The 27,035-nt window shown below is 43.3% G+C and overlaps 1 protein-coding gene across 6 annotated transcripts in view; it reads left to right on the top strand.

The window, feature by feature from the left end:
• Positions 1-27,035, top strand: part of TRPC5 (transient receptor potential cation channel subfamily C member 5) — a 169,574-nt gene that overhangs the window by 86,075 nt on the left and 56,464 nt on the right. For all 6 annotated transcript variants that reach the window (XM_083595870.1, XM_083595866.1, XM_083595868.1 and 3 more), the window contains one exon: positions 1,079-1,600. In XM_083595870.1, coding sequence (XP_083451996.1) covers positions 1,079-1,600 — 522 coding nt within the window. The remainder of the gene's footprint in view (positions 1-1,078; positions 1,601-27,035) is intronic.

The following is a 27,035-nucleotide window of genomic DNA, read 5'->3' as shown; positions in this document are numbered from 1 at the left end:
TTAAGTGAAAATAAGATGTTGGCTCCAGTAGGAAAGTATGGCCACCATCTCTCCCCACAGCAATGCTGAACACAATGCTATTATCCTGACATAGCATGTTCCAAGGGAGGCATAGTACGTAGGTATACGTGAATGCCAGCCAACTGGTGTTGCAGCAACTGAGCTAAATAAATAATGCTTTTTTAAAAAAGAAAGAAAGGATCTATGCCACATCCAGTTTATCTGTGCCCCCAAATGTTTAGAATTTCTCTTCCTTTCTGAAAAAAGACCACAAAACACACTCTCCTGCACATACACTTTTGCAGTCTGATCATGGGATCCTAGGCGTGGGGAGCCATTTGGACACCATGGGAAGCAATGTCTGCCTCTGGCCCACATGGGTTTTCATGCTTGATCCAGTCAGGATAGTGGTCTGCAATAAGGCAAAGGTCAATGGTTTGAGGGGATAAACTCTTGGTGTAATTTTTCATTAAAAGGAGTTTTGCAGGCATTCTTAGGATAGCGTGGTTTTGAGAATATTTAGTGGTACATGCAACCTGAATTCTGGTTTGTAAAACTAGTCCTTGCTTAATGGAGCTGAAGATTAACACATTATTTTCTATTCTGTTGAGGTGGACAAATATGCTATCATAGCATATTTTTCATTTTCTGAGAACATTCTCCACCTCATCAGAATAGAAAGTAAGGTGTTGATCTTGCATTCTGTTCTGTTCTCTCCATTGGAGATAATTCTGGTGGGGAATTGCTAATTTTGTAGCCAGTTTTGTTTATCCTATTTCAAAATGAGGCTGAACCTAGAGTCTGTTTCTTTTTAGTTGTTTTGGTTTTGGTTCCTGGGGACAGACTATCCAATTAATGAATGAATTAATTAGTTATTCTAAATTTATTAGATGCCTGATAGCTATTGCTCTCTGGGTGTCACACAGGAAAATACTGAGACATAAAATCACAAAACCCAGCACAATACTATATGTCCTTTATATCTTTTTGATGTCCTTTATTATGTATGCTCCTGATCTGCCATGATTTATATGGTTTCTGGAAGAAAGATCTTAACTCATTTATTCATTTTGTGCAGGTCCCCACATTAATGATGGACACTCAGTTTTCGGAGTTCACCCCTGATATAACCCCCATAATGCTGGCGGCTCACACCAACAACTATGAAATCATCAAGCTGCTAGTCCAAAGACGGGTCACGATCCCGCGCCCACACCAGATCAGATGCAATTGTGTGGAATGCGTCTCCAGTTCTGAAGTAGACAGCCTGAGGCATTCCAGGTCAAGGCTGAATATTTACAAAGCTTTGGCCAGCCCTTCGTTGATTGCCTTATCTAGTGAGGACCCGATCCTGACGGCCTTCCGGCTGGGTTGGGAGCTGAAGGAGCTCAGCAAAGTGGAGAATGAGTTCAAGGCCGAGTATGAGGAGCTTTCACAGCAGTGCAAGAGATTTGCTAAAGACCTTCTGGACCAGGCACGGAGCTCCAGGGAGCTGGAAATCATCTTGAACCACAGGGATGACCAAAGCGAAGAATTAGACCCGCAGAAATGTCATGACTTGGCAAAGCTAAAGGTAGCAATAAAGTACCATCAGAAAGAGGTAAGGGCTGTTTTCCTACTTGGGGATGGTCCAAAACTCTATGCATATGTCATGGGCTAGAAGAGCCTTCCCCAAACCAATACCTCCACCCTGAAAAGATCTTGCTAGACTCCAACTCCCATCAGCACCTGCAGCCTGCATGGCCAAGGTTAAGTACAGTGGTACCTCGCAAGACGAAATTAATTCGTTCTGCGAGTTTTTTCGTCTTGCGAATTTTTCATCTTGCGAAGCACGGAACTGCACCTCTTCAAGCAATGCACCCAGTTTTAAGAAAAAGGAAACAAACTCGCAAGACGTTTTCGTCTTGCGAAGCAAGCCCATAGGGAAATTCGTCTTGTGAAGCAACTCAAAAAACGTAAAACTCTTTCGTCTTGCGAGTTTTTCGTCTTACGAGGCATTCTTCTTGCGAGGTACCACTGTAGTTATATGAGTTGTGGTCCAGTAACATCAGGAGGGCACCAGACTGGGGAAGGCTGAGCCAGCATGTATTTCCAGGCGGGGTGTGACATGTTCTTTTAAAAGAAAAAGAAAAAGGATCCCAGGGCAGCTTACATACAATCAGTAAATGAAGAGAGTGGTGGTCTACCATCAATAGATATTCCCTGGGCAGATTATAACAAATGTAAAGAAATTTATGATTTCGAAATTTACATTTTGTTTGGTTTATTGTAATGGTTAACTTGGGATTCTTGCTGTGGTCTTCCTGAGGAAAAAGTCATAGTTAATTAGTCTATGCACGGAGGGGAAATGGAGCCCGCCTCCAACCGACTCCAACTGTCTCCATCTACCTTCCCTGCCACACCTCTGAATTTACCACCAGTGTGGAAATCTGTTGTGAGATTGCTGAAGGTCATAGTGACTACAAAAATCAACTCAGCAGCTGAAGCTTACACCCTCGAATGCTGGGGAAATTAGGCCCTGGGTGATTTAAGGAAAAATCTACCTTCTATCCATGCCTTTTGGCATTAAAAAACTGGCTTCTGACTTGGTTCTGGGGTGCCACATCTGGATAAAGCATCATGTTGCAACAATCATGTATGCTTGGTGGGTCTGTGACTCCAATGGTTGGTATGATAGTGAGGCAAGCTACTTTTGTTATCCCCCCCCCCCCGTGAAACAGAATTCCTTAGTGTCCTTTGCTTCTTAAGCTGTGTTTTCATATACAAAGGGTCCTATTTGGCTTTGTAGTCTCTTAATAAAGGATTTGTCGTCGTATATTGGTGTGGCTTCTTATGGTAAGGTTTGATTCCATATCTGGCACCTACTGAGAAACTTGTGGGCTTGGGGCTCAGAGGACAAGAAGTGGATCATTGACTCTTGTCTGGGTGAGTCCCAGATCTGTTCTTCTGTGTCCAGAAAGGTGGCCAGAAACAGATCAGTGTCTCCCCAAACTCAAATTTGAGGGACAGATTTGGGGAATTTACAGGGTTGGTGGCAGTTCCACTAGTCAGGGTTGGTTTTCCTTGGGCATCATTTGGTTAGCTGGCAGCATTGAAACAGTAGACTCAGCTATACAGCTGGAAATAAAACATTTTGAGTGTGTTTTAAGTGCAATATACAATGTGGCATTAGATAGCAATGGTGAGCCCTATGGTAAATTCAATGTGTTTTAAAATATTTTTTTTAAAGCATTTTCAGAATGGTTTTTATATGTGTGTAGATTTCACAACTAGCTTTCTGTAGAGGGGAGTAATACTCCCTCCTTTCTCACAGACTCGCAGGCATGAGATAGAGGGAAGAAACACTTATCAATATATTCCCACATCCTGGGCAGAATTTCATTCAACCCTCATTTATCTATATTTATTTATTTATTTATTTCATTTATATTCCCACTTGTTTCCCCAAGGAGTACAAGGTGGTGTACATGGTTCTCCCCCTCCTCATTGATTCCTCACAACAACCCTGTAAAGTAGGTTGGTCTGAGGGGCAATGATGAGCCCATGGTCACCCAATTATCTTGATTGCCTAGTGGGAATTTAAACCCTAGTCTCTCTCATGTCCTAGTCTGACACTCCAACTACTACCCACACTGGCTCTCTATACAAAGCAATATAATAATAAAAAATTCAAACTAACATGTAACAATAAAAGACAGACTCTGTCCCCCACCCAGCTCCAAAATTGCAACAGATATAGCCTAAAACAATGTACATGACCTAGGTCATAAGTAGGCAAACTAAGACCTGGGGGCCGCATCCAGCCCAATCGCCTTCTAAATCTGGCCTGTGGACTGTCCGGGAATCAGCGTGTTTTTACATGAGTAGAATGTGTGCTTTTATTTAAAATGCGTCTCTGGGTTATTTCTGGGGCTTAGGAATTCGTTCATTTTTCTTCTTCTTCAAAATATAGTCCAGACCCCCACAAAGTCTGAGGGACAGTGGACTGGCCGCCTGCTGAAAAGGTTTGCTGACCCCTGACCTAGGTGAATAAAAATATATTCACCTGAGGCTGAAAAGGCCATAGAGGTGACAGGCAAGCCTCTATGAGGATGCTGTCTCAAAGCAATCTCTGCCCCTAAACTAAATGGGAGTTGCATATTCAGACCCAGAAACCTCCCCCCTCAATAAATTCACACAAGACTTAAATTTTGGTTTTGGTTTTTGGCAGAATTTAGGCCACAACTTTATTGATTACAGAAAGTGTGTAGGCTCAGAAAGTGGTTGCACAGGCTCTGGTTTGACTAGATCCCTGCCATGCAGGTAGCACTGACCCAGGGTTCCAGCATAGGTCAGCCAAGGGTAAACACCTGGATAAGCAGAAAGCCGGGAACAGGCTATCTCCACCACCCAAATGCCCCCCTGGACTCAGACATGGGCACAACCCCCTCTCAGGGGTTGACCAAACCAGCTGAGTCCCTGGATTCCTTTAACGGAATACCCTTCACATAGGGATGGCAAGAGCGTTCTCCCATCTCTATCACCTGAACCAGAGCCTATCCGCCACACGAGCCCTGCGCTTGCCACCAACCAATCACGCTTGTAACAAATCCCTTAACTCCACTGATATGGCAGTCAGCCATAAATCATTCCCAATCACAGACAGGTGAACCGCATCAAGCCCATAAAGGGATGCATATTGGAAGGTAATGCCCAGGTGACGGATCACCATCCCGCCCAAGGCCAGAACCTTCTTGGCCACTGTGCTCTGGATGCGCCTCCTGGCCCTCTCGATGGCAGCTGGGCATCGGTTTCCTCGCCACTCACGTCGCTGCAATAGTTGTGACCAAAAATTTTGAGTCCAGGAAGAGCTGCCTTCAACTCTTCCAAGTCCTCCTGCATGCGGGTCCTGGAAGCTGGGAGCTTCCGGCAAATCATTCTTTCCCAGCTGTACCACCATTGCCGCAGGCGTGCCTTCCCCAGACACCTTCACCCGCACTGTTGGGAGAAGCTCCTCCCAATGCATTCCTCATCTGGATATCCAGGATACACACATGTGGTCAGGGAGCCCGAGCCTGTGTCCAAATCCAGACTCCGCCGCCCTCCTGCTGGCCCAGTGGACAATGCAGTCCAGACTGAAAGGCCTGCTGCACCGAGACACCCATATGCCTGGGATGACCCCCAGGACTGGCCGGGACCGGGATCCTGGAAGACTGAAACTGGGGAAACATAGCCCCAGAAGGATCCAAAGCCTCACTCCCCTCACTCACATCAGAGGGACCATGGGCCTCATACACAGTAGAGGGAGAGGAAGCGTCAGGCTGGGAATAAGCCTGCCTCCCAAACTGCTGAGCCAAAGATTCAAGCTCCGAATTAAACCTAATCAGAACCGCAGGATCTCAGCCAATATTGGCCATAATAGCACCCAAGCGAGCCAGCATTTGCTGAGGAACTGCTGGGGCCTGCGCTGAGTGAAGGGACTGAGAAGGGCCTCTAATTACCCTCTTCGAAGGGAGAGCATGACTAGGATTCCTCTTAACAGGCATCCTGAATCTCACTTCATGCAAAATAATAGCAAAGGGAACACTATTAACAAACTCAATTGATAAAATGGCACGGGGGGGGGGGACTTCCTGGCCCCTAAAATTTCCCCACCAGCAACTCAGAGGATTATAATATTCAGCTTGATGAATTTGCCACAGCAAGCCTAATTCCAAGCACCCCAGTCTACAACGCAGACGGAAACAGCAGTGAAAAAACGGTGCCCAGAAGAACCAGGGGAAGCAGGGAGCTCAGCAGATAGGGAGAGCGCAAAGGCAAAAGCTGTGGGATTGCACCCTGCAGAACACAACAACCAAGGTTGATGTTCTCTTGGGCAAATTAAAACAAAACTAGTCGGTAAGCTCCGCAAGGAATAAGAGCTCCCTAAGTGACCAACCAAGGGACGCGGGTGGCGCTGTGGGATAAATCACTGAGTGTAGGACTTGCTGATCAGAAGATTGGTGGTTCGAAACCCTGTGATGGGGTGAGCTCCCGTTGCTCAGTCCCTGCTCCTGCCAACCTAGCAGTTCAAAAGCACATCAAAGTGCAAGTAGATAAATAGGTACCGCTCCGGCAGGAAGGTAAACGGTGTTTCCGTGCGCTGTTCTGGTTCACCAGAAGCGGCTTAGTCATGCTCGCCACATGATCTGGAAGCTGTACGCCGGCTCCCTTGGCCAATAAAGCGAGATGAGTGCCGCAACCCCAGAGCCGGTCACAACTGGACCTAATGGTCAGGGTTCCCTTTACCTTTACCTTTAAGCGACCAACCAGGCAGCGAAAAGCTCTGAGACCAGAGCTTGCCAGGGGCCTGAAGGGGAAGGAAAGGAAAAAAGGGGTAAAATTAACAAAATGGAATAACTTAAGATACATTAAATAAGGAATAAATAAGGAAAAATATCACCAGAACAATCGTCACAGGTAGATCGCTCTCTCTCTCGAACCATGATTATATGGTTTGACAATTTGTTATGTTGAAATTGTATAATAAAAACATTTTTTAAAAAAGAATCCCTTTGGGGACCTGATGATCTTCAATCTATCCATTATCACCACCTTTTGATATAAAATTCCCAAGGTTGCTTACAAATAATATTAAAACCAAATGACAATAAATACAACCATGGCATTTCCGCAGAATCCTCAAGGGCCATTTAATTAAAACCACTGCACACTAATTAAAAGCCATTAAAAGCCTGGAGAAACATAATTCTTTTTGACCTGGAGCCTAGTAGTAATTGATCATGGCATCACACAAGTGTGATGTCCATAGCTGATGTGCTTTGACAACAGTCACATCCACTCTTATGGACCATTTTAACAGTCATGGCTGCCCTCAAAGAATGCTAGTGCAGCCATGAGTTGTCCACAACTGAAGTGGGATTTGAACTGCAGGTAAACTACTGCAGTCCATATCAAGATACTGAATGGCTTCAAATACACTGTAGCTAGAGATAACCCTCACGGGCTCAGATAGGAGCTTCAAGGAAGAGGCATGTATTAGGAGTCTGAGTGCTCTTTCATTTCTGATTATAAAATGTTTGTTTGGTGCAGACCTTCTGTTTGTGTCTTCCCCAGCTGTTAAAGAGTATTGAATGCACATCTCTCTCTCTCTCTCTCTCTCTCTCTCTCTCTCTCTCTCTCTCTCCTGCACAGTGCATGGAGCACAGGAAAAACTGCTATCCCATCAGTTTACTCATAATAAGTAGTGGCAGGTGAGGTGGTTCAGGTGGGGCAAGGTGAGCTTGGCATGGTGCAGTGCATTGCAAAGGAGCCACTGTGATGCTTCTGCTGCCATGCACTACACCACACTGAGTCTCACTCCTCCCTCTCAGTAAGTACCAGTGCTCACTGTGCTGGGAAGCCAGCAGAGCAGCCATGCCCCCACCCATGCCACCTCACCACCTGCTATTCCTCATAATAACAAATAAAATGAATATGCTTAATAGTGCAATCCTATAGGGTCTACTTAGAAGCAAGCCCTGTTAAATTAAATGGGAATTAATCCCGAGTAAATGCATATATGTTTGCAACCATGGTTAATTTATATAATTTATTATCTCAATAATTGGTGCCAGCCACTAACTTAGATGGCTTTTAAAAAGCATTAGACACTGTGTGAAGGTTGGTGTTGTAGTGCTCCACTTGAAGACTCCCTGGGTACATCTGACTGGCTGCTGTGAGACGCAGGATGCTGGACTAGATTGTTGCTCTGGTTTGAGCCAACAGGGCTCTTGCATTCTAATGGAGGTGTAAATAAGCAGGAGAATTGCTATCCCTGGTACAAGGAAGTGGTTGGGGCTCAGAGCTTCTCAGAGAAAGCAACATGCCCTCTGAATGATTCAAGTTATTTCAGCTGTAACCCTCTAGAATTCCTTCCTTGCCTGTGAGCAGATAGAGACTGTTGTCACCAATGTGGGAACAATTCCCTTGGAGGTGCAAGATCTCTCTGTAGCTCCAGATCTACGATTAGTATCCAATTAGCATCAATTGTTTTGAACTTCAGTCAGCTCTAAGAATGTGTGAGAACATTCAAATGCACGTACAGAACATGGCCAGATGGCGCTTCCTGGTCACACTTACAGTTTATTCATGTCTGTGCAACTGTGAAAACAAAGAGTAATTATTCTGAAGTGCTTCTGAACTGTAGACCAGGTATTTAAGATCAGGTTAAATATATGCTGTATGGCTTCTCTGGGACTTCAGTGGAGTCTGAAAGATAAAGTGTAGTGATTCAAAGTTCAGGATCTCATGGGGTGGGACTTAGTGAAGCCCAGGGAAGTGGGGTCAAGGGGTGGCAGCCAGAAGGTCAAGGGCATCTCAGCATGAATATGGGAGCAGAGGTAATAGCGAAGTTGTCAGTCAGGGCTCAGCCCTACCCAGACCTCATATCTAAGGCATGATGAAGAGCAAGGGCAGCTGGATCCTCCACTGATCTCCACATTGCCAGTGATACTAAGAAGCCACTGGGTCTGGCCATCCTTGCCCCAGGACTGGAGATCCTTACTCCGGTTGCCTGGGCTGGCTGTCAGAACCACCACCGTCCGCGTACTCATCACCCACAGAAAGGGCAAAAGAGATGATGAGGAAGGGACAGGACAGTGAAAAGAGGGAGCAGCTGAAATGGCTGAATGCGCTCCTTAGGCATTAGGATGAAGACATACCTATAGATGGGGCAGGAATTAATTCCACTTGTGTTTTAATGCAAGTTCATCAAATCTGCATTTCCCAAACCAATACATGAACCTAAATGCAGCTCTCCTTTGAAATTTACACTCCTCCAATTTCTGCAGCCCAAGAAGCCATATAAAAATGGGCTTATTAGTGAAAAGCACATGAGAACATATTTATATTAGTGAAAACAGCATAAAAAAATCTACTTTGTTTGGGTGGGGGGGAGTTTCCTACATAAATGCAAGCCTAGGCAAAACAGTGTACAAAACTGCTTATATTATGAAGCATGTGTACAGAAACACATATGAATTTTCACACAAACTTTTTTTAAAAAGGAAAGATCCACAAATGTATGTGGATATGGAGCAAACTGAACTTGATTGGAAACATGAGAAACTGAACTGAAAGATTTGTTCACCACTGTCCTCAGATCAGTTTCCCAAGGGAACAGCCTTGGAATGAGGGAACAGGGACAGCTTTGAGGGGCAAAACTAATTCATCCCCTTAGAGTTAAATGGTTTGGGGGAGTTGATTTGGATATGAAGTGTGTAGTGATTATGATGGGCCAGGGACTTTATTGATTCTAGTCCAGAGTGAGGATGGAGCTTGTCCAGAGACACTTGTCTTTTAATAGGAATGGTTGCCTGGTGAAAATAGTGATTAGCTTATTGCTTGTTGCAGGTCTTGTTGAAGTTGTGATCTATGTCACCTGAGAGCTTGTGCCTCAACTCTTTTTTTACCTTTGTCCCTGCAAAACAAAATTGTCCAACAATAATGCTAACCAATAGTTATCCATAGTGCATGGATCATGTTCTGCTGGTTCCTCCCCATTAGGCATCAGTCAATCTGTATCTATAGTATGGTGTTCAGCTCTGGGTGTTGTAGACCAGGATAGCAGAACTTCAAGCCTGGGGGCCAAACACAGCCCCCTAGGACTTTCTATATGGCTCTCCTCAGGCCACACCCATCACCAGTCCTGCTTCGTACCTTCCTTGAAAGTTCTTTCGCCAGGCTAGAATGTGTTTTTGAACTCTCATAATGCTTCTTGCATGACCAGAAGATGGGTGTGTGTCCAAGGGAGAGTCTGGGTGTCCAGACTTTGTCTGAGTTGGGTGGAAACAGCCCCAGATTGTCCCAGGCTGCTTGGAGTAATCTAGGGCTATTAGGGATTGGGACCTCAGTGGGCAGGGATATGTCAGTGGGAAGCAGCCACACTGCATTCGCCTGCAGGGGCTGTGCTGGAAAAGCAAAGTGCAAAGTGCATAGCAGACCCTTCAAATGTCCCTATTTTCCAGGGATGTCCCTGATTAGAGAAGCCGTCCCAGTTTCTGATTTGATCCTGGAATGTCCCTCTTTTCCTTAGGACATCCCTGTTTTCATTGGAGAAATGTTGGGTGCTATGGTAGGATGGCTCTATTTTCATTGGGAAAAATTTGGAGGGTATGGAGTTATCCAATTCCCGAGCCATCTGAAGGCAATCCTGTATAGGGAAGGTTTTTTAAAATGTTTAATTTTAAAATGTTTTTACATATATGGTGGAAGCCACTCAGAGTAGCTGGGAAACCCAGAAAGATATAAATAGTAAAGTAGTATTAATACTAGAATCATCGTTATGGAATCAGATGTCCCTCTTTTCATTGGAGAAATGTTGGAAGGTATGGCATAGCCCTAGAACTATTTTTCTGCTCTGTTTCTGCCCTTTTCTATTATGCCCCTTCCCAAAGCAGCCATTTTGTGCTATGCCACACCCCACAGCAGCCATTTTGTGAGTGGTGCCCATAACACTTCCTCAAAATTGCAGTGTGCCCACTGGCCCCAAAAGATTAGTGACTCTTGTATTATCATATGCAGCATCCCTGGCAAGACTCATTGGGGCAGGGATTCACCAGGGACAGGAATGAGGGACTGACCTTGCTACAAAGAAATATTTAGAGGAAAGGCTTTTGGGTTTTCTTTCTGCTGTTGTTGTTGTTGATGCTGCTACTTAACTGAATGTTTTGAGTCTCGTGCTTCTAATGGTTTGTTAGTTTTTATGCTGTTACCAGTCTTCTGGCACTTTAGATCCACAGGGAGGATACAAATAGTCAAATAAATGAACGAAAACACTTAGACACACGGGCACAAAGGTACCACCATGTAGATCACAGCCTGTAGCTGGTGAAGTTCATTTTGATCTGTACAGCACGACAACCTGTTATTACAAGGCAATTTATGTTATTATAGCACATTTTCAACCAAAACAGCAAACACTTTCATTTTTTCCAATTGCAAGACCCAAACCAGTCTATGGCTAGGCTGGTGGTTGCCTGCTTGTCTTGGTACAAAATGGCAGCATGTCAGAATTCTTCTGCTCCAACCTCAGCACAAACATCTACTTAGGTAGTAAATATTACTACTACTACTACTACTACTACTACTACTATTACCACCATTGTTTTTGTTGTATTAAAGCACCAGCAATGATGCACATCGAGTTTTAAAAAGTTTTGTAAGTTGGAAAGACAGATTCCCTATGCCCATGCTGTTTCTTTATCATCTAAACTTCAGCAGTGATGGAAGAGATGAGAAAGGAGAAAAACAGACAAACAGAAAAGAGCTATGGGTACCTATGGTCAGACTGCCCCAGGATTTCAGAATTCTGGGCCAATGAGATTTCTCTAATGACAAATCAGACTATCATTCCCTCTCCATATTTGACGGTTTTAAATTTATTCTCTGAATCTGATTAAGACCTTAAAAATAAGTTCTTTTCTATCTGTCTGTCTCATTTTTCTTCTCTTCTCTTTGTCGCTTCTTATTTCTGAATGTTCTTAGCCTTGACCTACCTGAAAAATGCACTGAAATTCCTCTGCCCCCATGAAAGATGTGGAAAAATAACTGCTTTTTTCATAAGGGTGAAGGGTTCAATGGAATATTTCAGATGGAATTTAGCAGCGCAGCACTTACATACCCTCTAAGTGTCCCTATTTTCCAGGGACACCCCTGATTTGGAGAAGCAGTCCCAGTTTGCGATTTGATCCCAGAATGTCCAACTTTTTCTTAGGATGCCCCTATTTTCATTGGAGAAATGTTGGAGGGTATGGAGTTATCTGACCCCCGAGCCGTCTGAAGGCAATCCTGTATAGGGAAGTGTGTTTTTTTAATGTTTAATATCTTATGATGTTTTTATATTTGTTGGAAGCTGCCCAGAGTCGCTGAGGCACCCAATAAGATGTGTGGGGTATAAATAGTAAAATTATCATTATGGAATGGGACGTCCCTATTTTCATCAGAGAAATGTTGGCGGGTATGCACTTATAGCAGGATAATGTTTAGTGTGAGGATGGGAGTCTTACAAATGTAATTCACTTATTTTCTTCTGTGAGCTTTTGAAGGATATATTAACGAACTGCTGTGTTTTACCACTACAGACCACAGCAAAAGACATTTAAAAAGTGGGTTGCATCTTACTCCCTGGCTCAAAGCAATGACAAGTCCTTGGCTTTCCGTCAATAAACCTGAGGGTTATTTTTGTGCGTGAAAGACACAGTGCGTGCCACAAGAGTTTCTATTTCCACATGCCCTGAACTCATTCTTCATGTGTCACTGACATTTTTAAAAGCCCCCCCTTTTTAAAAAGTGGACCAAAGTGCTCCATAGAAATTCTCCAGCTTCCCTCATGGTCTTTGGGGGATGCTGTACTGCCAGGAGTAGAGCCACACTTGACAGATTCAATGCACCACAGAGCTTTCCATGGAATAGCTGGCAAGACTGTCCATATACTGCTAGGGAATATATTTCTCTCTGGTGGTTTTTGTCTACTTAAATGTCTCCAGCAAAAATTATGGCTCAGGTATTTTATCTTTGGAAGTAAGTCTTGAAATGTACTTTGAAGAGGGGAGGGAAGTAAACCGGGGGGGGGGGGTGTGGCGAGATTGAAAGCAGCAAAAATGTATAAAAATCCAACAAAATTATTTGGTTTCAAACTTATGTTGTTGCTGTGCTGCCTCTTGAAGTCGGAAATGCTATTTTACTCTGTAATCTAGCATCATTCACCTCCCCCTCCCCAATCCCCATGAGGCATCAGAGAGGAAGCACAATTCGAGACTGGAAATAATCCAAGGCATATTTGTGCAGGAGTACGATAAAGATTTATCTCAACTTTGAGGGAACAAATAAATACATTAAGGCAAAAGGGCTATCTTACTATATAATATTTTTGTAAGGAAAAAATAGTTGTCGTGCTGCAGTTAGTGTGGCTGCCAATGGGTGGCCACACCAACTACAGCATGACAGCACAACACAAACAGCACCTCAGCGGCACTGGAGGCAGAGGAGAAAGAAAGGGGCCACAAAGAAAGGCAGTAGCTGTGGAACTGCCCAGGCAAGTGAGCAGCCTAGGGGACAAGGAGGAGATATTTGGGAACAGGCAGGCAGATAGTGTGGGGCAGGTTTTTCAAGCCTTCCTGCTCTTCCCCTTATGTTGTTGTTGCTGATGCTGCCGCTGTAAAAAGACTCTCTTCTTCATTGCCTTCTCGACTACAGATAGCAATGGTCCTGCAGGAAGGGGAAAAGGAGAGAAAGGCTTTCTCCTCTTCACCCCTTCTCTCTCCCATCAGTGGTGACAGTGACAGGGAGATATTAGTAAACTGTGGGGTTTGGGATTGGCAGTGGGGTGCATAGTTAAACTATGGAACTCACTCCCCCAGTAGGCAGTGAAGGCCATCAACTTGGATGCCTTTAGAAGAGGTTTAGACAGATTCATGGAGGAGAGGCTATGGACTAACCATGATTAAGACTGGGCGATATGTTAATATATCATCCAAAACCGGTTTGAAGTCCATATCATGATATCAGTTTCATAGTGTTTGACCTGGCAATATATTGTGAATCATGATATGTGTGTGTGTGCGCGTGCACACGCTCATGTGCATGTGCATGTGTGAGCATGCAATACAAAAATCAAATGGGGGGGGGGGAGACTTGTGAAGCCAGCTAATGCCTCTACACAGCTCCATCCTTATTTCAGACATTGTCATATATTGTTATATCATGGTGTTTAGCTGGTGAAATATCACAATGATGAAAACCAGTTATCTCCCAGCCCTAGCCATGATAGCTAATCTCTACCTCCCTTGTTGGAGAAAGCACTGCTTCTGAATTCCATTTGCTGGAAGCCACAAGAAGGGAGAGTGCTTGGGTCCTGCATGCAGGTTTCCCACAGGCATCTGACTGTGAGAGCAGGATGCTTAACTACATGGACTATTGGTCTGACCCAGCAGGCTCTTTGTATGTTCTTAAGAGAGAAAGGGAAGGTCAAAAATAGCTGGTATAGAGGGTGGATTAATGAAGAAAGTGCGTGTTGATGCTCAGGGGCTGTTGAGCATCTATTGGAAACCTAGAAGAGGGTCTTTTCTATCTGTCTGTCCTTTGAAATCCAAATAAGTAAAGCAGGTAATATGAACACTTCAAACATAGCCCTGTTTGCCTCTTTTAAGAATATTGTTATATGCCACCCCAATCTCCACAACCATGATCAATTCCAGGGGTTTCAGGTACTTGCCTAGGGTTTGTGTTTCCTTTGGAAATGAGGCGCAGCAGAGATTGTGGTGTCTTTATGATATATGGTTTATTTACACGTATATATACAACTTGAGACTATGATCCAGGGGATTCAAACATTACACTCCGAGAGGGTTTCATTTCTCCCATAGCTGCAGTCATGGATTCAAACAGTCAGCCCACTTTGTGCTCTTCAGCTTGCTGTGTTTAACAGACTGCCACTATTTTTCCTCCAGCCCATATCATCCCCAACTGCAATCCTAAAACAACTGCCCTCCTTCCAGCTCTACAAACTCTACTTTAAAGGCTTTGTCTTTCTAACTAATTCTCAGTTGTGGGAGGAGCCACCTTCATTTGCCCTATGGCACAGAGCCACTCACTTTCTCAGAGCTAAGGATCAATCTTAAGCAGGCCATCACCAGGCTGGCTCCTGGCTTTTGTGTTAACATGCTAAATCCCGTGTATGGCGCCCAGGAATTAGAAAGGGGTTCCAGGAATTAGAAAGGGAGCCTAGGCACCCCACAACTTCATAACAACATGATCTCTTGATCTTAGGGACTTTAACTAGTGGAGGAAATAAATATGTGTTCACAGATGCACAACCAACGGATGAAACAAAAGGTTTTGTACTGTGCTGAAATTGCCTTATTTTTATCCACAGCATGCATAAATATATCACAAGCAATTATGTCCCTCCCATCTTGTAAATAATTCATCAAATGCCCTTGGTATATTTGAAATTCATGGTGTGCATCCATCCTGTATAGGGACAGAGCTTCCAGGACCTGAAAGGCAGAGAGATACTGAGCGTTTCATTTTGAATTTTGACATTTATAAACAATATTCTACCAAAATCACTGTAGGGCATATTGTAATATTTCCTGTATAATTAATTCTCTGCCAGTTGCATAAAAAGGCAATTTGCCTTCTATGATATATGGAAGCTTTTTTTATTTAACGATAAGTATAAACATCTATAAATGTAATGCCTTTCCTTTCCCATTCCTTGCAAGCTATCTTTTTACACCTGAGCTAAATAGTACTATTAATGTATCACTTCGTAAAGGAGTTTATGACTTTGCAAAGTATGTATAGATTTAATACTGTACTAAAAGATCACTGCAGGCAGCATGCCTTTGTTAGGAATAAAATGCTAAAGGGGAGAGACATCCCTTGCAGGGAGTATGTGTTGAGAAAGTCCTCGCCCCAGGGTGCTGCTTCCGGTCAGAGTATGTAATCCTGAGTTAGATGGGCAATGCTGTGGCTGAGTGGTTGAGCATGTGCTCTGCATATATGACAGGAAAATTCAGGAAAGAAATATTTTTATGTAATGATCATAATAGAATCACAGATTTGGAAAATACCACAAGGGTCATCTAGTCTAACCCCCTGCAATGCAGGAATCACAACTAAAGAATCCAAGACAGATGGCCATCCAATCTTTGCTTTAAAACATCCAATGAGGGAGAGCCCACCACTTTCCAAGGGAGTTTGTTCTGCTGCAATGATAATCCTAAATTCAAATCCTTTGTGAGGAATCAAAATATGGGCTCCCAGACCCAGCCGCTGCTGAATAGGAGCTCCAGGGCAGGCTTCAGCAGTGGGTCCTGCCATTGCACTGGGTCCTTGGCAGTTACCCATGGTTGCCATCTGTTGACACCAGGCTTGTTTGCAAATGCAAAAGCATTTATTAAAATAAGCTTCAGAATGATAGGTTTCAAACAAAACAAAACAAAAAAAAATATCAGTGACAGTCCTTTCTTCTGCAGCCAAATTGGAATGGTGATCAGGATCATCATTTGCAAACGACAAGGAGACACAATGATCTCGTGGCTCTTCTCTTTAGGAAAAGGGTGAGCCAAGGAGACTGATTCATCAGAAGCCCATTAAGGATTTCGGTCAGAGGAATTGTTACAAATCCTGGCTGCTGCAGTAGTGGAGTTCTCATTGCTGCCAGGTGTTTTTCATTTTGTTTTGTTGTGTGGGGTTTTTTGGGGTTTTTTTTGTCATAATCCCCTGTTGCTTCCGCACCCCACCACCCACACTGTCCTCTTGCAATGGCCATCAATCTGTCATTTCACAGTTATGATTCACCCAGCCCAAAATGAGACAGCATGGACTCCAGACACGGCGAGAACTGCTTACCCATTTTCAGAGCCATGATATCATTAAGTGCTTTGTCCATGGGGGACAGAAAGGAGAAAGAAAACTAGACTGCTGTCAACATGATTGCTGGTGTTAGTAATGGCAGGGAGGAAAGAGAAGAAGGTTGGGTTTTATTATATTCACACACACACACATTTAATGCAAGTAGTGTCAAGAGGAGAGGCTGTAGGTCAGGGCAGAGCATCTACGCTGCATACAAAAAGCCCAGGCTAAATCCCCAACAGCTCCAGGTAGGAGTGAAAATGCACCGTGCCCATAACCATGGAGAGTGGCATAGACTGGCTGGATGCAGAGGAGGAAACCCCCAAGGAACCCCCAGGGGAAGAAGGCTCAGAACCAGGGGATTGGTGGTGGGATGACAATGAACTGTCAGAAGGAGAAGAGGTAACAGGGTTTAGTGAGCAGGAAGGGACTGTGGCAGAGTGGTCCCAGAAGCAGAAGCAGGGGGCGGGGGTAAAGAGGCAGTCTGGGGGCAGGTTGCTGAAGAATCCAGGTAACCATCCCTGCTGTGACCAGCTGCCCTTCCTCCAGTCTCCCAGATTACATAGAGGAATGAAGAGTGCTGAGCCAAGAGAGACAAGACAAAGGAGTCTCAGGTTGCTGGACCCAGGGGAGGAATCTTAGAGGACAGTGGGAAGGCAGTGACCCTCTGTCCTTGCAACTGCTTCATTGGGGCAATACTTGCTGGGAAGGGTCACTGTGACCACTAGAACTGAGCTGTTTTGTTTCTTTGAATATAGAGTTAACGTCACTTGACATCAGGTGCTTTATTGTTTAATTTCTGACCTATGCCTGACTCCAGCTCCTGACAGAGAGCCACTGCCAGTCAGTGTAGGTAATATGAGTTAGATGAACCAATAATCTGACTCAGAATAAGGCATCTCCATATGTTCTTATCTTGTTCCTGAAAAGTAGGACAAGATGGTAGAACAACTGTTGGAAAAGGGGATAGGACTGGGAACTCTTTTCTCTTTGCATCAGTACTTAGAGTTTTCTGCTTGTAATCCAAAATCCTCCATCTACCATCTCAAGTCTACTGGGTCATTGCACTACATGCATTGACCAGAGCTATTCTGAAACAGGGGTGGGGCAAGCTTGTGTGGCCCTGTGACACTGCTCCCACATTATTTCAGTCCGCAGGTTGGGAGATAATAATGTGATCCTCTCTAACCTCAGTTGTGTGTGTGTGTGTGTGCATATGCCTTACAAACACATATTGCTTTAGTTGTGAAGCACATAGTCTTCTTTTCCTCCCCACTGCCCACCTCCACGGCATGGGCTACAACTTTTACTACATTCCTGCTGTTAGAGGCAAACAATAAACCAAAAAACCCCAGAATCTTTAAATTAAAAATAATAGACCGAACTTGTGCAGTTTCACATTTTTAAAACTTGCTTTAATCTTAGCAGCAGCATGACTACAGGAATAACATTGGGTTTGTTTGCTTCTGTTGCCCTGATGCTAAACACATTTACTTGGGAATCAGCACCATTTTGTTGCAGAATAAGATAATAAAATGAGCATATGTAACCTGGCATGTGCCCAGCTGCTTATTCCCTGACTATACAATGTTTTTAGAGATAGGAACAGGCCATCTCCCAGTGGGCCTCAACATGCAGCCCAGCTGCTGGCCTCATCATCTGTCCCATTTGAGTGGTGGTTTGGGGGCCTCATGGGCCACAGGGCCCTGGACCTGAGAGGCACCCCTGTCTCTGCTAGGGATGGGTGAATCTGTCAGTTTGGCTTCCTCTGAGCTCCCTTTTTTCTCCAATCCTACCCTCAGTTCCCCACATTTTCACAACAGTTTACAATTTAAAAAAAAAATTCCTCATGAAAATGCATCAGCATTTTAACACAATTTTACCCTTGTTTCTCCATTTTTGTGTGTAATTTTGCCTGGTATACACATTTTTGCAAAGCAATTATCCTAACACAATGCACTTCCTAAGCTAGTTCATGTGATATGTGCATTTCTATGCATACTTTACCGCAGCATATGCATCTTTATACACATTACTTGTCTGGAGAACAGCACTGCAAAATTCAGAAAAGTTCCAGATTTCAAAGGACGGGTGCATTTTGGTTTGCGTATTGTTACAGGAAGTAAAAATAAGATTTGCCTTTAAATGCAAACTGAATCAAATTTCTTCCCCATCTCTAGTATTCATCTACCTTTTCTCTTTCCTCCTAAGATGAACCAGCATGAAATAGATAGATATTGGCAATAAATTAAGGACATTTAAATGCAATCACAACTGTAGAAATTTAGGGCCTGCAAATTCCCATATTTGGCTGAAGATATTCATTGATGGTGGAACCTTCCCAACCCTATAAAGATAAGATTCATTTACTTGCCAATAGCCTATACTGCACTGGCTTTTGAAGCAATTTGCTTTAAAAATTGAAAAAAGGGGGGAGAGAATGTGTGAGTATACAATGGACCAAGTTGAGCTTACAGTGGTACCTCTGGTTAAGAGCTTAATTCGTTCTGGAGGTCCATTCTTAACCTGAAACTGTTCTTAACCTGAGGTACCACTTTCGCTAATGGGGCCTCCTGCTGTCACCACACCGCCGCTGCACAATTTCTGTTCTCATCCTGAAGCAAAGTTCTTAACCCGAGGTACTATTTCTGGGTTAGCGGAGTCTGTAACCTAAAGCATCTGTTACCCGAGGTACCACTGTATTACAAAACTGTTGCAATTGTAACACAAGACTAGATGCAACCTCCATGCCCAGGAGTAATATACCTCTGAATAACATTTTTTAAGCAGCAGACACAAGAGAAGACTATCATCTTCTTGTCCAGCTTGTTGGCTTTGTGGAAATAGCTGGTTACAATGCTAGACATGATGCTGGAAGAGATGGGCCTTTGCTCTGCTCTTTCGCATCCACCTGTTAATAGTCAGCAAATGTTACTATCTGGATAGTTGGCTACAGGAAAGATGGAAGTGGAGCAGCACTCTCAAAACCCATGAAGATGCAGGCACAATGGAATCCAGAACTACCTGCCTCCCCCAACCTGGCGCCCTCTAGATGTCATTTGACTCAACTCACACCAGCACTAGCCAGCATGGCAGGGATGAAGTTCTACAGCAATAGTTCTACAGCATCTCAAGGGCACCAGGTTGGGAGAAGGCAGATTCCCATCACGTCATCTTCAGGATTCAGCTTTTTTCTCAGGTTCTCCGGGGAAGGACTGAATCTCAGGATCAGGTGCCATGAGGTTGTATCCAACAACAACCATACTCGGATTAGACTCATGAAATTAATGGACATGGCTAACTTAGGGACATCAATTTCAGTGGGTCTATTCCTAAGTATAGGTAAAGGGACCCCTGACCATTAGGTCCAGTTGCGAACGACTCTGAGGTTGCGGTGCTCATCTCACTTTACTGGCCAAGGGAGCTGGCATACAGCTTCCGGGTCATGCGGCCAGCATGACTAAGCTGCTTCTGGCGAACCAGAGCAGCGCATGGAAACACCATTTACCTTCCCGCCGGAGTGGTACCTATTTATCTACTTGCACTTTGACGTGCTTTCAAACTGCTAGGCTGGCAGGAGCAGGGATGGAGCAACAGGAGCTCACTCCGTCGCGGGGATTTGAACGGCTGACCTTCTGATCGGCAAGCCCTAGGCTCTGTGGTTTAGACAACAGCACCACATAAGTATAATTGAGTATAATTCAAGTATAATTGAATGCAACCTGGGCTTTTACCACTTGGCTGATAGCAATTTTACCATGCAGTCTTCCTGCCACTCTCCCTGCCCATCATGCTCCACCTTGAAACTGGGAGAAGCAGTATGTGGGGAGCGGGGGGAAGGGGTGGAATCAGAAGCAGACTTCTACTGGGACAGGATATATGTCCATCAAGTCCATTACTGTCCACTCTGACAGCAGTTTCCCAGAGTCTCAGGTACAGGTCTTTGCCATCACCTGCTCCCTTATCCTTTTAACTGGAGGTGACCTCCTGCCTACAAAGCATATTCTCTTCCTCTGAGCTACACTACCTTATCAACTCTAGTTCATCCCTCTGCATGTTAACACATACATGTGCATGTACCCCAAAGCATCATTTTCAATGTACAAGAAAATAAGGGCCACTTCCTTGGTATATGGGAACAATTGGAGCACATGCATTAGTAGAACATGTTGTTCAAATTCAGAGAGGGTCAGCCTCTCTTTCCTGTTTGAAGGCTAATGCATAAGAGGCTGCCTGCTGTGATTTGTGAGTCAGTTCCAAGAAAACAGTGTTTTGAGAAAATATTACAGGAAACAACAAGGTATTGGGGCAGAAGTATTCAATGATGTTAGCCTTCATCTCATTTAAATAGCAAGCAAATGGGTTGTGCAGAGTTTTCAATAGCACTCGTGCTTCTTTGAGCAATGCTTTCAACTGTCATCTTCAGGAGTGAAGAGTGCTCATTTTGTTGATATTTTTTAATTTTATTTTTTTGGTAATTTAGTTAAAGAATAAAAGGAGAATTCCCTGGATGCCTAGTTCCAAATTTTTGGAGCAGGCACTATTTGGTGAGATAGAGCACCTTAAGAAATTTAAAATCACAAAACATGCAACAAAGTAAAGTGTGGAAATATAGGTTATTACACATTTAAAATATCCTCTTCTAGGTTCTTTCCAAAGTTCCCCACTTTCCTTAGCAAAGAAAGAGACCACACTTTTGGTAAGTTAAAAATGGTTTACTTACAAACTCTTCAAATGTCAGATTCATGTGCTTCTCCATACAGCACCAAGAAAAGACAGGCAGTACAACTTAGTTTCAAAAATGGTAAGAGCTTCTAAATTATGTGCATAGAAACACAAAGATGGCTTGCTAAAGCCATGCAGTCTGGTTCTTTGAGAAACCAGTCCAGACATCCATAGTGGTTGGTTCAATTTGTGCAAAAAGGCTTTAGTTAGCTACATAAGCCTGACAAGATAGCTTACACTATGGTCTTAACACCTTCATGCATTAATTAGAGTTAAGCATGTTGGATAAATGAGGCTGGATATATCCCACTTTTTTTGTTTTAAGCTTTAGGTCAGTACTCAGCCTTAGCTCTAAAGCTATGAAATCAGGGAAGTCCTTATGGTCTTCATTATTCTTTGCAGTCTTTCCGCCTCCGAGGAGCCATTTTCACACGTTACAAAACACTGTGAGGCATGAAGGACTCTAAGGTAGATTAATACTTTCACAATTGATGTGTGTAATGCATCCTGATGGCCTCAGGGGCACACAAAGCATTTGGCTTGTCTTGGAACAGTTTGAATAAGAGGAAAGGACCATTTGTTATCCACAACTTCAATACCAGAATAGTGTATGGAAGGAAATATTTTAAGTTTCAGATAATGAGGAGATTTTGAATAATGAAGGTTTAGGCTTATCACTTTTTATTTCATTTTAAAAGAAGTATATGCTGCTTCTAATTAAAATAATATCATGGGAAATACACAATAAAACAATGTAATACAAAACAATATTTCAAAGACAATTCAATGTACAGTAAACACAACCCAATAAAAACAATATATAACATTTATGGTAGACAGGAATCATTCATTAGTATCAGCGGGCAGAGAAAGCTTAGGGATGAGCAAATCTGTAAATTTAGTTTTTCCTCAGTTTCTCTATTTTACAATAATATGTTAAGTTCTCTACATTTCCACATCAGTTTGTGATTTTTTTAAAGTCCTCATGAAAATTCATAGCATTTCAGTAAGAATTTATCCTGATATGCCTGTTTTTTGCATGCAGTTGCACGTTTTAAAGAGCACCAGTAATAAAAACATAATAAAAAGCATAACTACAGACAGTATAATAATAAAACAGTCATAATAACAACACACACACACACAGAGAGAGAGAGAGCCTTAACAGGCCATATATTATTTAATGGCCAAAGGCCTGAGTAAAGAGGAATGTTTTTGCCTGGTGCCTAAAGACATGTAATGAAGGTGCCAGGTGAACCTCTCTGGAGAGAGCATTGCACAGTTGGGGAGCCACCACAGAAAAAAACCCATTCTCGTGTTGATACCTTCCAAACCCCTCAGGGAGGAGGGACACAGAGAAGGGCCTCAGATGACAAGCACAGGGTCCATGACGGTTTGTATGGGGAGAGGCAGCCCTTAAGGTATTGAGGCCCTAAGCCATTTCAGATTATATACCCCCGATTTTCACTTCCCACTGTTCATAGCCTGGCATGCCAGATTTCCATTTAAAAGAATCACTCAGTATCTTACCCAAATTCACAATCCCTAGGTCACAACTAAGAAAAGCTGCATATAAGCAAAAGTTTTACAGGCTCTGGATTCAAGATTCAAAACTTGCTCATTTCTGTGATTACCTAATTATTACCAACACCAGTTCTTACTACTCTCAGGACTTGTTCACACTTCACTTGCCCCATTCCTGGAAAGCATGGGTCCAAGTGGTTTTCCATTTGCCTCCCTCCCCTCTGATTTTCCCAGGAAAACCCGTTTTTTACCGCTGGCTCAGAACAAACAACAATCTGTGGAAAACACAATGGATGTTTGTTCCGATTCATTAGTAAAGAGTGGCTTTCTCCAGGGGAAAATGGCAGGAGAAGCAGAAATGTGAATGAGATCTCACAGATTGTCCTCTAATCAGTCTTATGCCATGCCCTGGCACCTAATTATTTGGTCAGCATTACTCAGTTCATCTCAGTAACTGGTCTCTCAGGAACTTTCGCTTCCCTTTTTCTTCTCCTAACCCTTCTAGTTTCACTTTGCAATTCAGCCTTCTCCTTTGCAAGCTGTCAGGGACTGGGCAGATGAAGAATGGTGGAGACCACCTCCCCATCCTGCCCCTTCCAGGGAGGAGGAAGAGGAAGACAGTTTAGATTTACAACAGGGGTTTGCTGGAGATCACAGCTCAGAGGCAGATGAGGGGGAAAGTTGGGAAATAATGGGAGAGGAAGAGGAGGAAGAACCAGAGCAGCAGCTGGCTGACACATTGTCATTAGAAAGCATCCCAGACCCCCCATCTCCCAGAACCCAGTGAGCCTTAAAAGCAGGAACGCAAAGAGCTTGAAGATAGAGGGCAAGTAGCAGCACCCATAGAGGAGATGATGAGAATGAGGAATGAGGAAGTGGGAGAGACGGGGGCTGGAGATTCACTCGGGACAATGCCATTATCCAAGAGGCTGGGTTCTCTCTCTGTAAAGTTTAAAATAAAAAAGGATGGTAATAAACCTTTCCTTGTCTTTACACTTTCCTGGGCAACCAGCTGGGAGCCGCTGACGGCAAGCACTTAAAGATGTAAGCAATTAAATCAATCTTGTAATAATCCAACAGTCTCCCTGAATAGTTCAATTAATAAAACCATTGCTCACATTTCCCCCTCTCTGACTTTTCCCAAGTCTAAAGTATGTAATATTATCCTATGCCTCTATGAAATTGCCATCCTATATGCTATGCAGAACATATATCCATCTGCCAAAGTATACTGCATACCACCTATAAAACATTTAGCTCCAAGATTCCAGCAATATCACCAGCATACTGAAGAGTCTGCCTAATTGCCCTTCTTTAAAAGATATCTCAGAAACTAAAAGTATCTGAAGGGCAGGGCTCGAATTATCATTGGTTGTTGTTTTTCTATATGGCATGGTTTTATTTCTTATATGAAAATTGAGGTACACAGTCACTCTGTGTCAGCAGTACGTGCAAACATTTGGCTTATCTAAGACTTTATAAAACCTTTATTCTTAATATTGATGGAGCTCAGAATTGGAGAATACTTTCATTTTTATATAGCTTTATTATTTGTAATGGGAAGCTTTGTATGAGTTAATACATTATTGTTATTCCCTTGGTGATGCACGGCATCTTTGAATTTTTCTCGTTCCAGGCTATGGTGCTTTATGGTTTACATTTTAAATTCTTTGCTTTCTTTATCCTTGCACTTAAAAAAGACAAATCTATTTTAAATTAAACTGCATACCTCCTAGAAAATCCTTAACCCAAAATTCCAAAGGCATCATCAACATACGGAGGGTACCATTCTCTGTGGCTTCTCTGTGGAGGGTACCATTCTCCCAGGGGCTTCATATAGATGTTAAACAGCATTGTGGATGTTGATTACCTTCAGCACCCCACAGTAGAACTGCCAAGGGGTCATAAAAATCACCCATGGTTGCTCTCTGAAACCAGTCTTATAACAAGGAGAGAAGGCACTGTAACACAGTGCTTCAGTCTCCCATCCCACAACAGGTGGTCCAGGAGGATACCATCAAAAGCTGATGAGAGAGCAAGAGTAACAGTTTTGAATTCCCCATGTCCCTCTCCCAGCAAAGGTCATCCATCAGGAAAACCAAGGCCCATCCCACCCCCAATCTGGGCGTGAACCCAGAGAGAAATGGATCTCAATCAGAGATTGAAAACCCCTAGTCTGTAGGCCAGATTCAGCCTTTCTGGCATCTTGATTTGTCCTGCCCTGCCCTACCTAACTGCACCTATGATATAATACAATGTCAGGTGTGGGGCAGGTAAAGTCACATCTGTAGAAGAACAATCAGGAATCTGAAAATGTACTGAATTTTAAACCTCCCTATTCCTAGTGATTCCGTTGCAGTCACCCACCATGGCTTTGCTTGCTTCACCCATTGTGTTTTCATAGTTTATAAATCAGGGAAGTAAGACCCTGAGAAGTGTCACAGTCTGCCAAATGATAAGCAATATATTGAGCTGCATATTGCAAGGTCTGTGCCTGTGTTTGCAAAGATCTTCAGCAGCACCAGAAAATGCCTCCCCCCTTCCGTGATTTTTCAGCTCCCTTTCGCAGAGAATGTTCACTTATTCATAAACATTCCCTCTCAGTTGCTCTCAATTTTATCAAAGTGATGTCACCACATGGCCAAATATGACAGGCTGTGTGGTGCTCTGAAGTTACCCTGAAGGAACACGTGGGAGGAAAACTAATTGCAATAGCAAGTAGGAGAAACCATGACTCTAAGCGTGACTTTTTAAATCATGAATATTCACACAGAAGAAGGACATTACTTGCAGTGGGGTAGTACAAAGCCACCTACTAGACCAGTCCTACCCAAGCGAGTGCCCGCCATAAGTTTTGCTCAACAATTTCCATGCACTGTAGCCAACATGGCCAATGACCAGGAATCATGGAGTCCACCCAGTCCTAAACACTTGGATTCTGAGTTCAGATTTGCATAACCACAGGCATACACACAGATCTCACAATCCCTATAATGAACCTCTTTTTGTATGCACCTACAAGCATATGTCAAGGAGGGGACCTGTTTTCTAATGAGCCCTATGGTGATCCTTCCATGTATGGTCACTGCATCTGCAGAAGGATGGATCATAGCCTAAGGCTGGTGGTTTTCTGTTTTTCATTTGAGAAAAAGGGGTTTAGGAATTTCTGGGTTAACAAAATTGTTGATTTCTACCCCAAATTCCATTCAGTTAAACTATTGTGATGGACAGTGAAATATTATTTTCCTTATCCTTGATGTTTTTCTTTCCTTGCTGTAAAGTGTTGTTCGGGAAAATTAAAAAGATGGAAAGATAGAGAGATACAGACAAACATTACAAAACTATTACTGGATTATACACTTTAATATATTTTCCTTGATCTTGGTTCTTGAAATTGCAAGCATAAGAAAAGTGTTGTGAGGGGAGCTGAGTTTCCCTATAATTTTTTGCCCAAAATGTCATGGCTTAACAGATTTGCCTAGCCTTCTAACTCTGCCTGATAATAAAGAAAAGATGGTGCTGATAGCTGCTTTGATACAGGGTGAAAGTACATCATCTCCTCACTGCTGATTATTGAACATGTATAATTAATGCTTCGTAATTTCATTGTCGCTTAAAAGAAAAAGAAGAAAGGGCTAGGGATGCAAATGTAACTGTGACTATAACAGAATGCAGTTTGCCCAAAGCATGATTGATGGAGGAAATATAAAATGAAGTATGCTCAGCATTTTTTAGTGCTTACGCTATGTCCTCCTTATTTCCTCTGCGCAAAACATTCAGCTTATAGTGAAGCCTGACCCATATGGCAGATTCATGTGGAGAATAATAGATGTGATGTTTGCAGTCATTCTTCCTTTTCCAGGGCAAATGAGGAAAAATTATAGAACAGTATGAAAATCATGTTCGGAACTGACAGTGTCGGGAATGACACCAAACGCATCAGCAGCACATTGGCTCATGATCACAAGAGAAGAGGCAGGGTAGTGGGGTGATGCCATAGTATTCTCAGGCCTGTGGCTCTGGGGCCAGCGCCAGGTTTTATCATTAACATGACATACAAAGGCTTATTTCAAGAAAGAACTGTGTGTGGGATCATAGGTTTGTCTGCAAAACACACCCCAACTCTCTAAAGCTCTTTCCCTATAGCCCAAAGGCACGTGGCTTTGATGTGAAACAGAGCAAGCTGTCTCAGACTTAGTCAGACCCAAGGTCCATCTAACTTAGTATTATATACTCTCCAGGCTCTCCAGGGTTACTGAAATGGGACACATCCAGCCCTACTTTGACATGCTGGGGATTGAACCTGGGACCTTCTGCATGCAAGGACCACTTAGCTGTGGTCCTTCTTCAGATAGAGAAACACAGAAAGCTTCCTTGGACTGTGTCAGACCATTGGTCCATCTAGC

Source organism: Podarcis filfolensis, assembly GCF_964270895.1.
Source record: "Podarcis filfolensis genome assembly, chromosome: Z".
NCBI classification, from domain to species: domain Eukaryota; kingdom Metazoa; phylum Chordata; class Lepidosauria; order Squamata; family Lacertidae; genus Podarcis; species Podarcis filfolensis.
The sequence above is the reverse complement of the archived record's forward strand: the minus strand, read 5'-3'. Positions and strand labels throughout refer to the sequence as shown.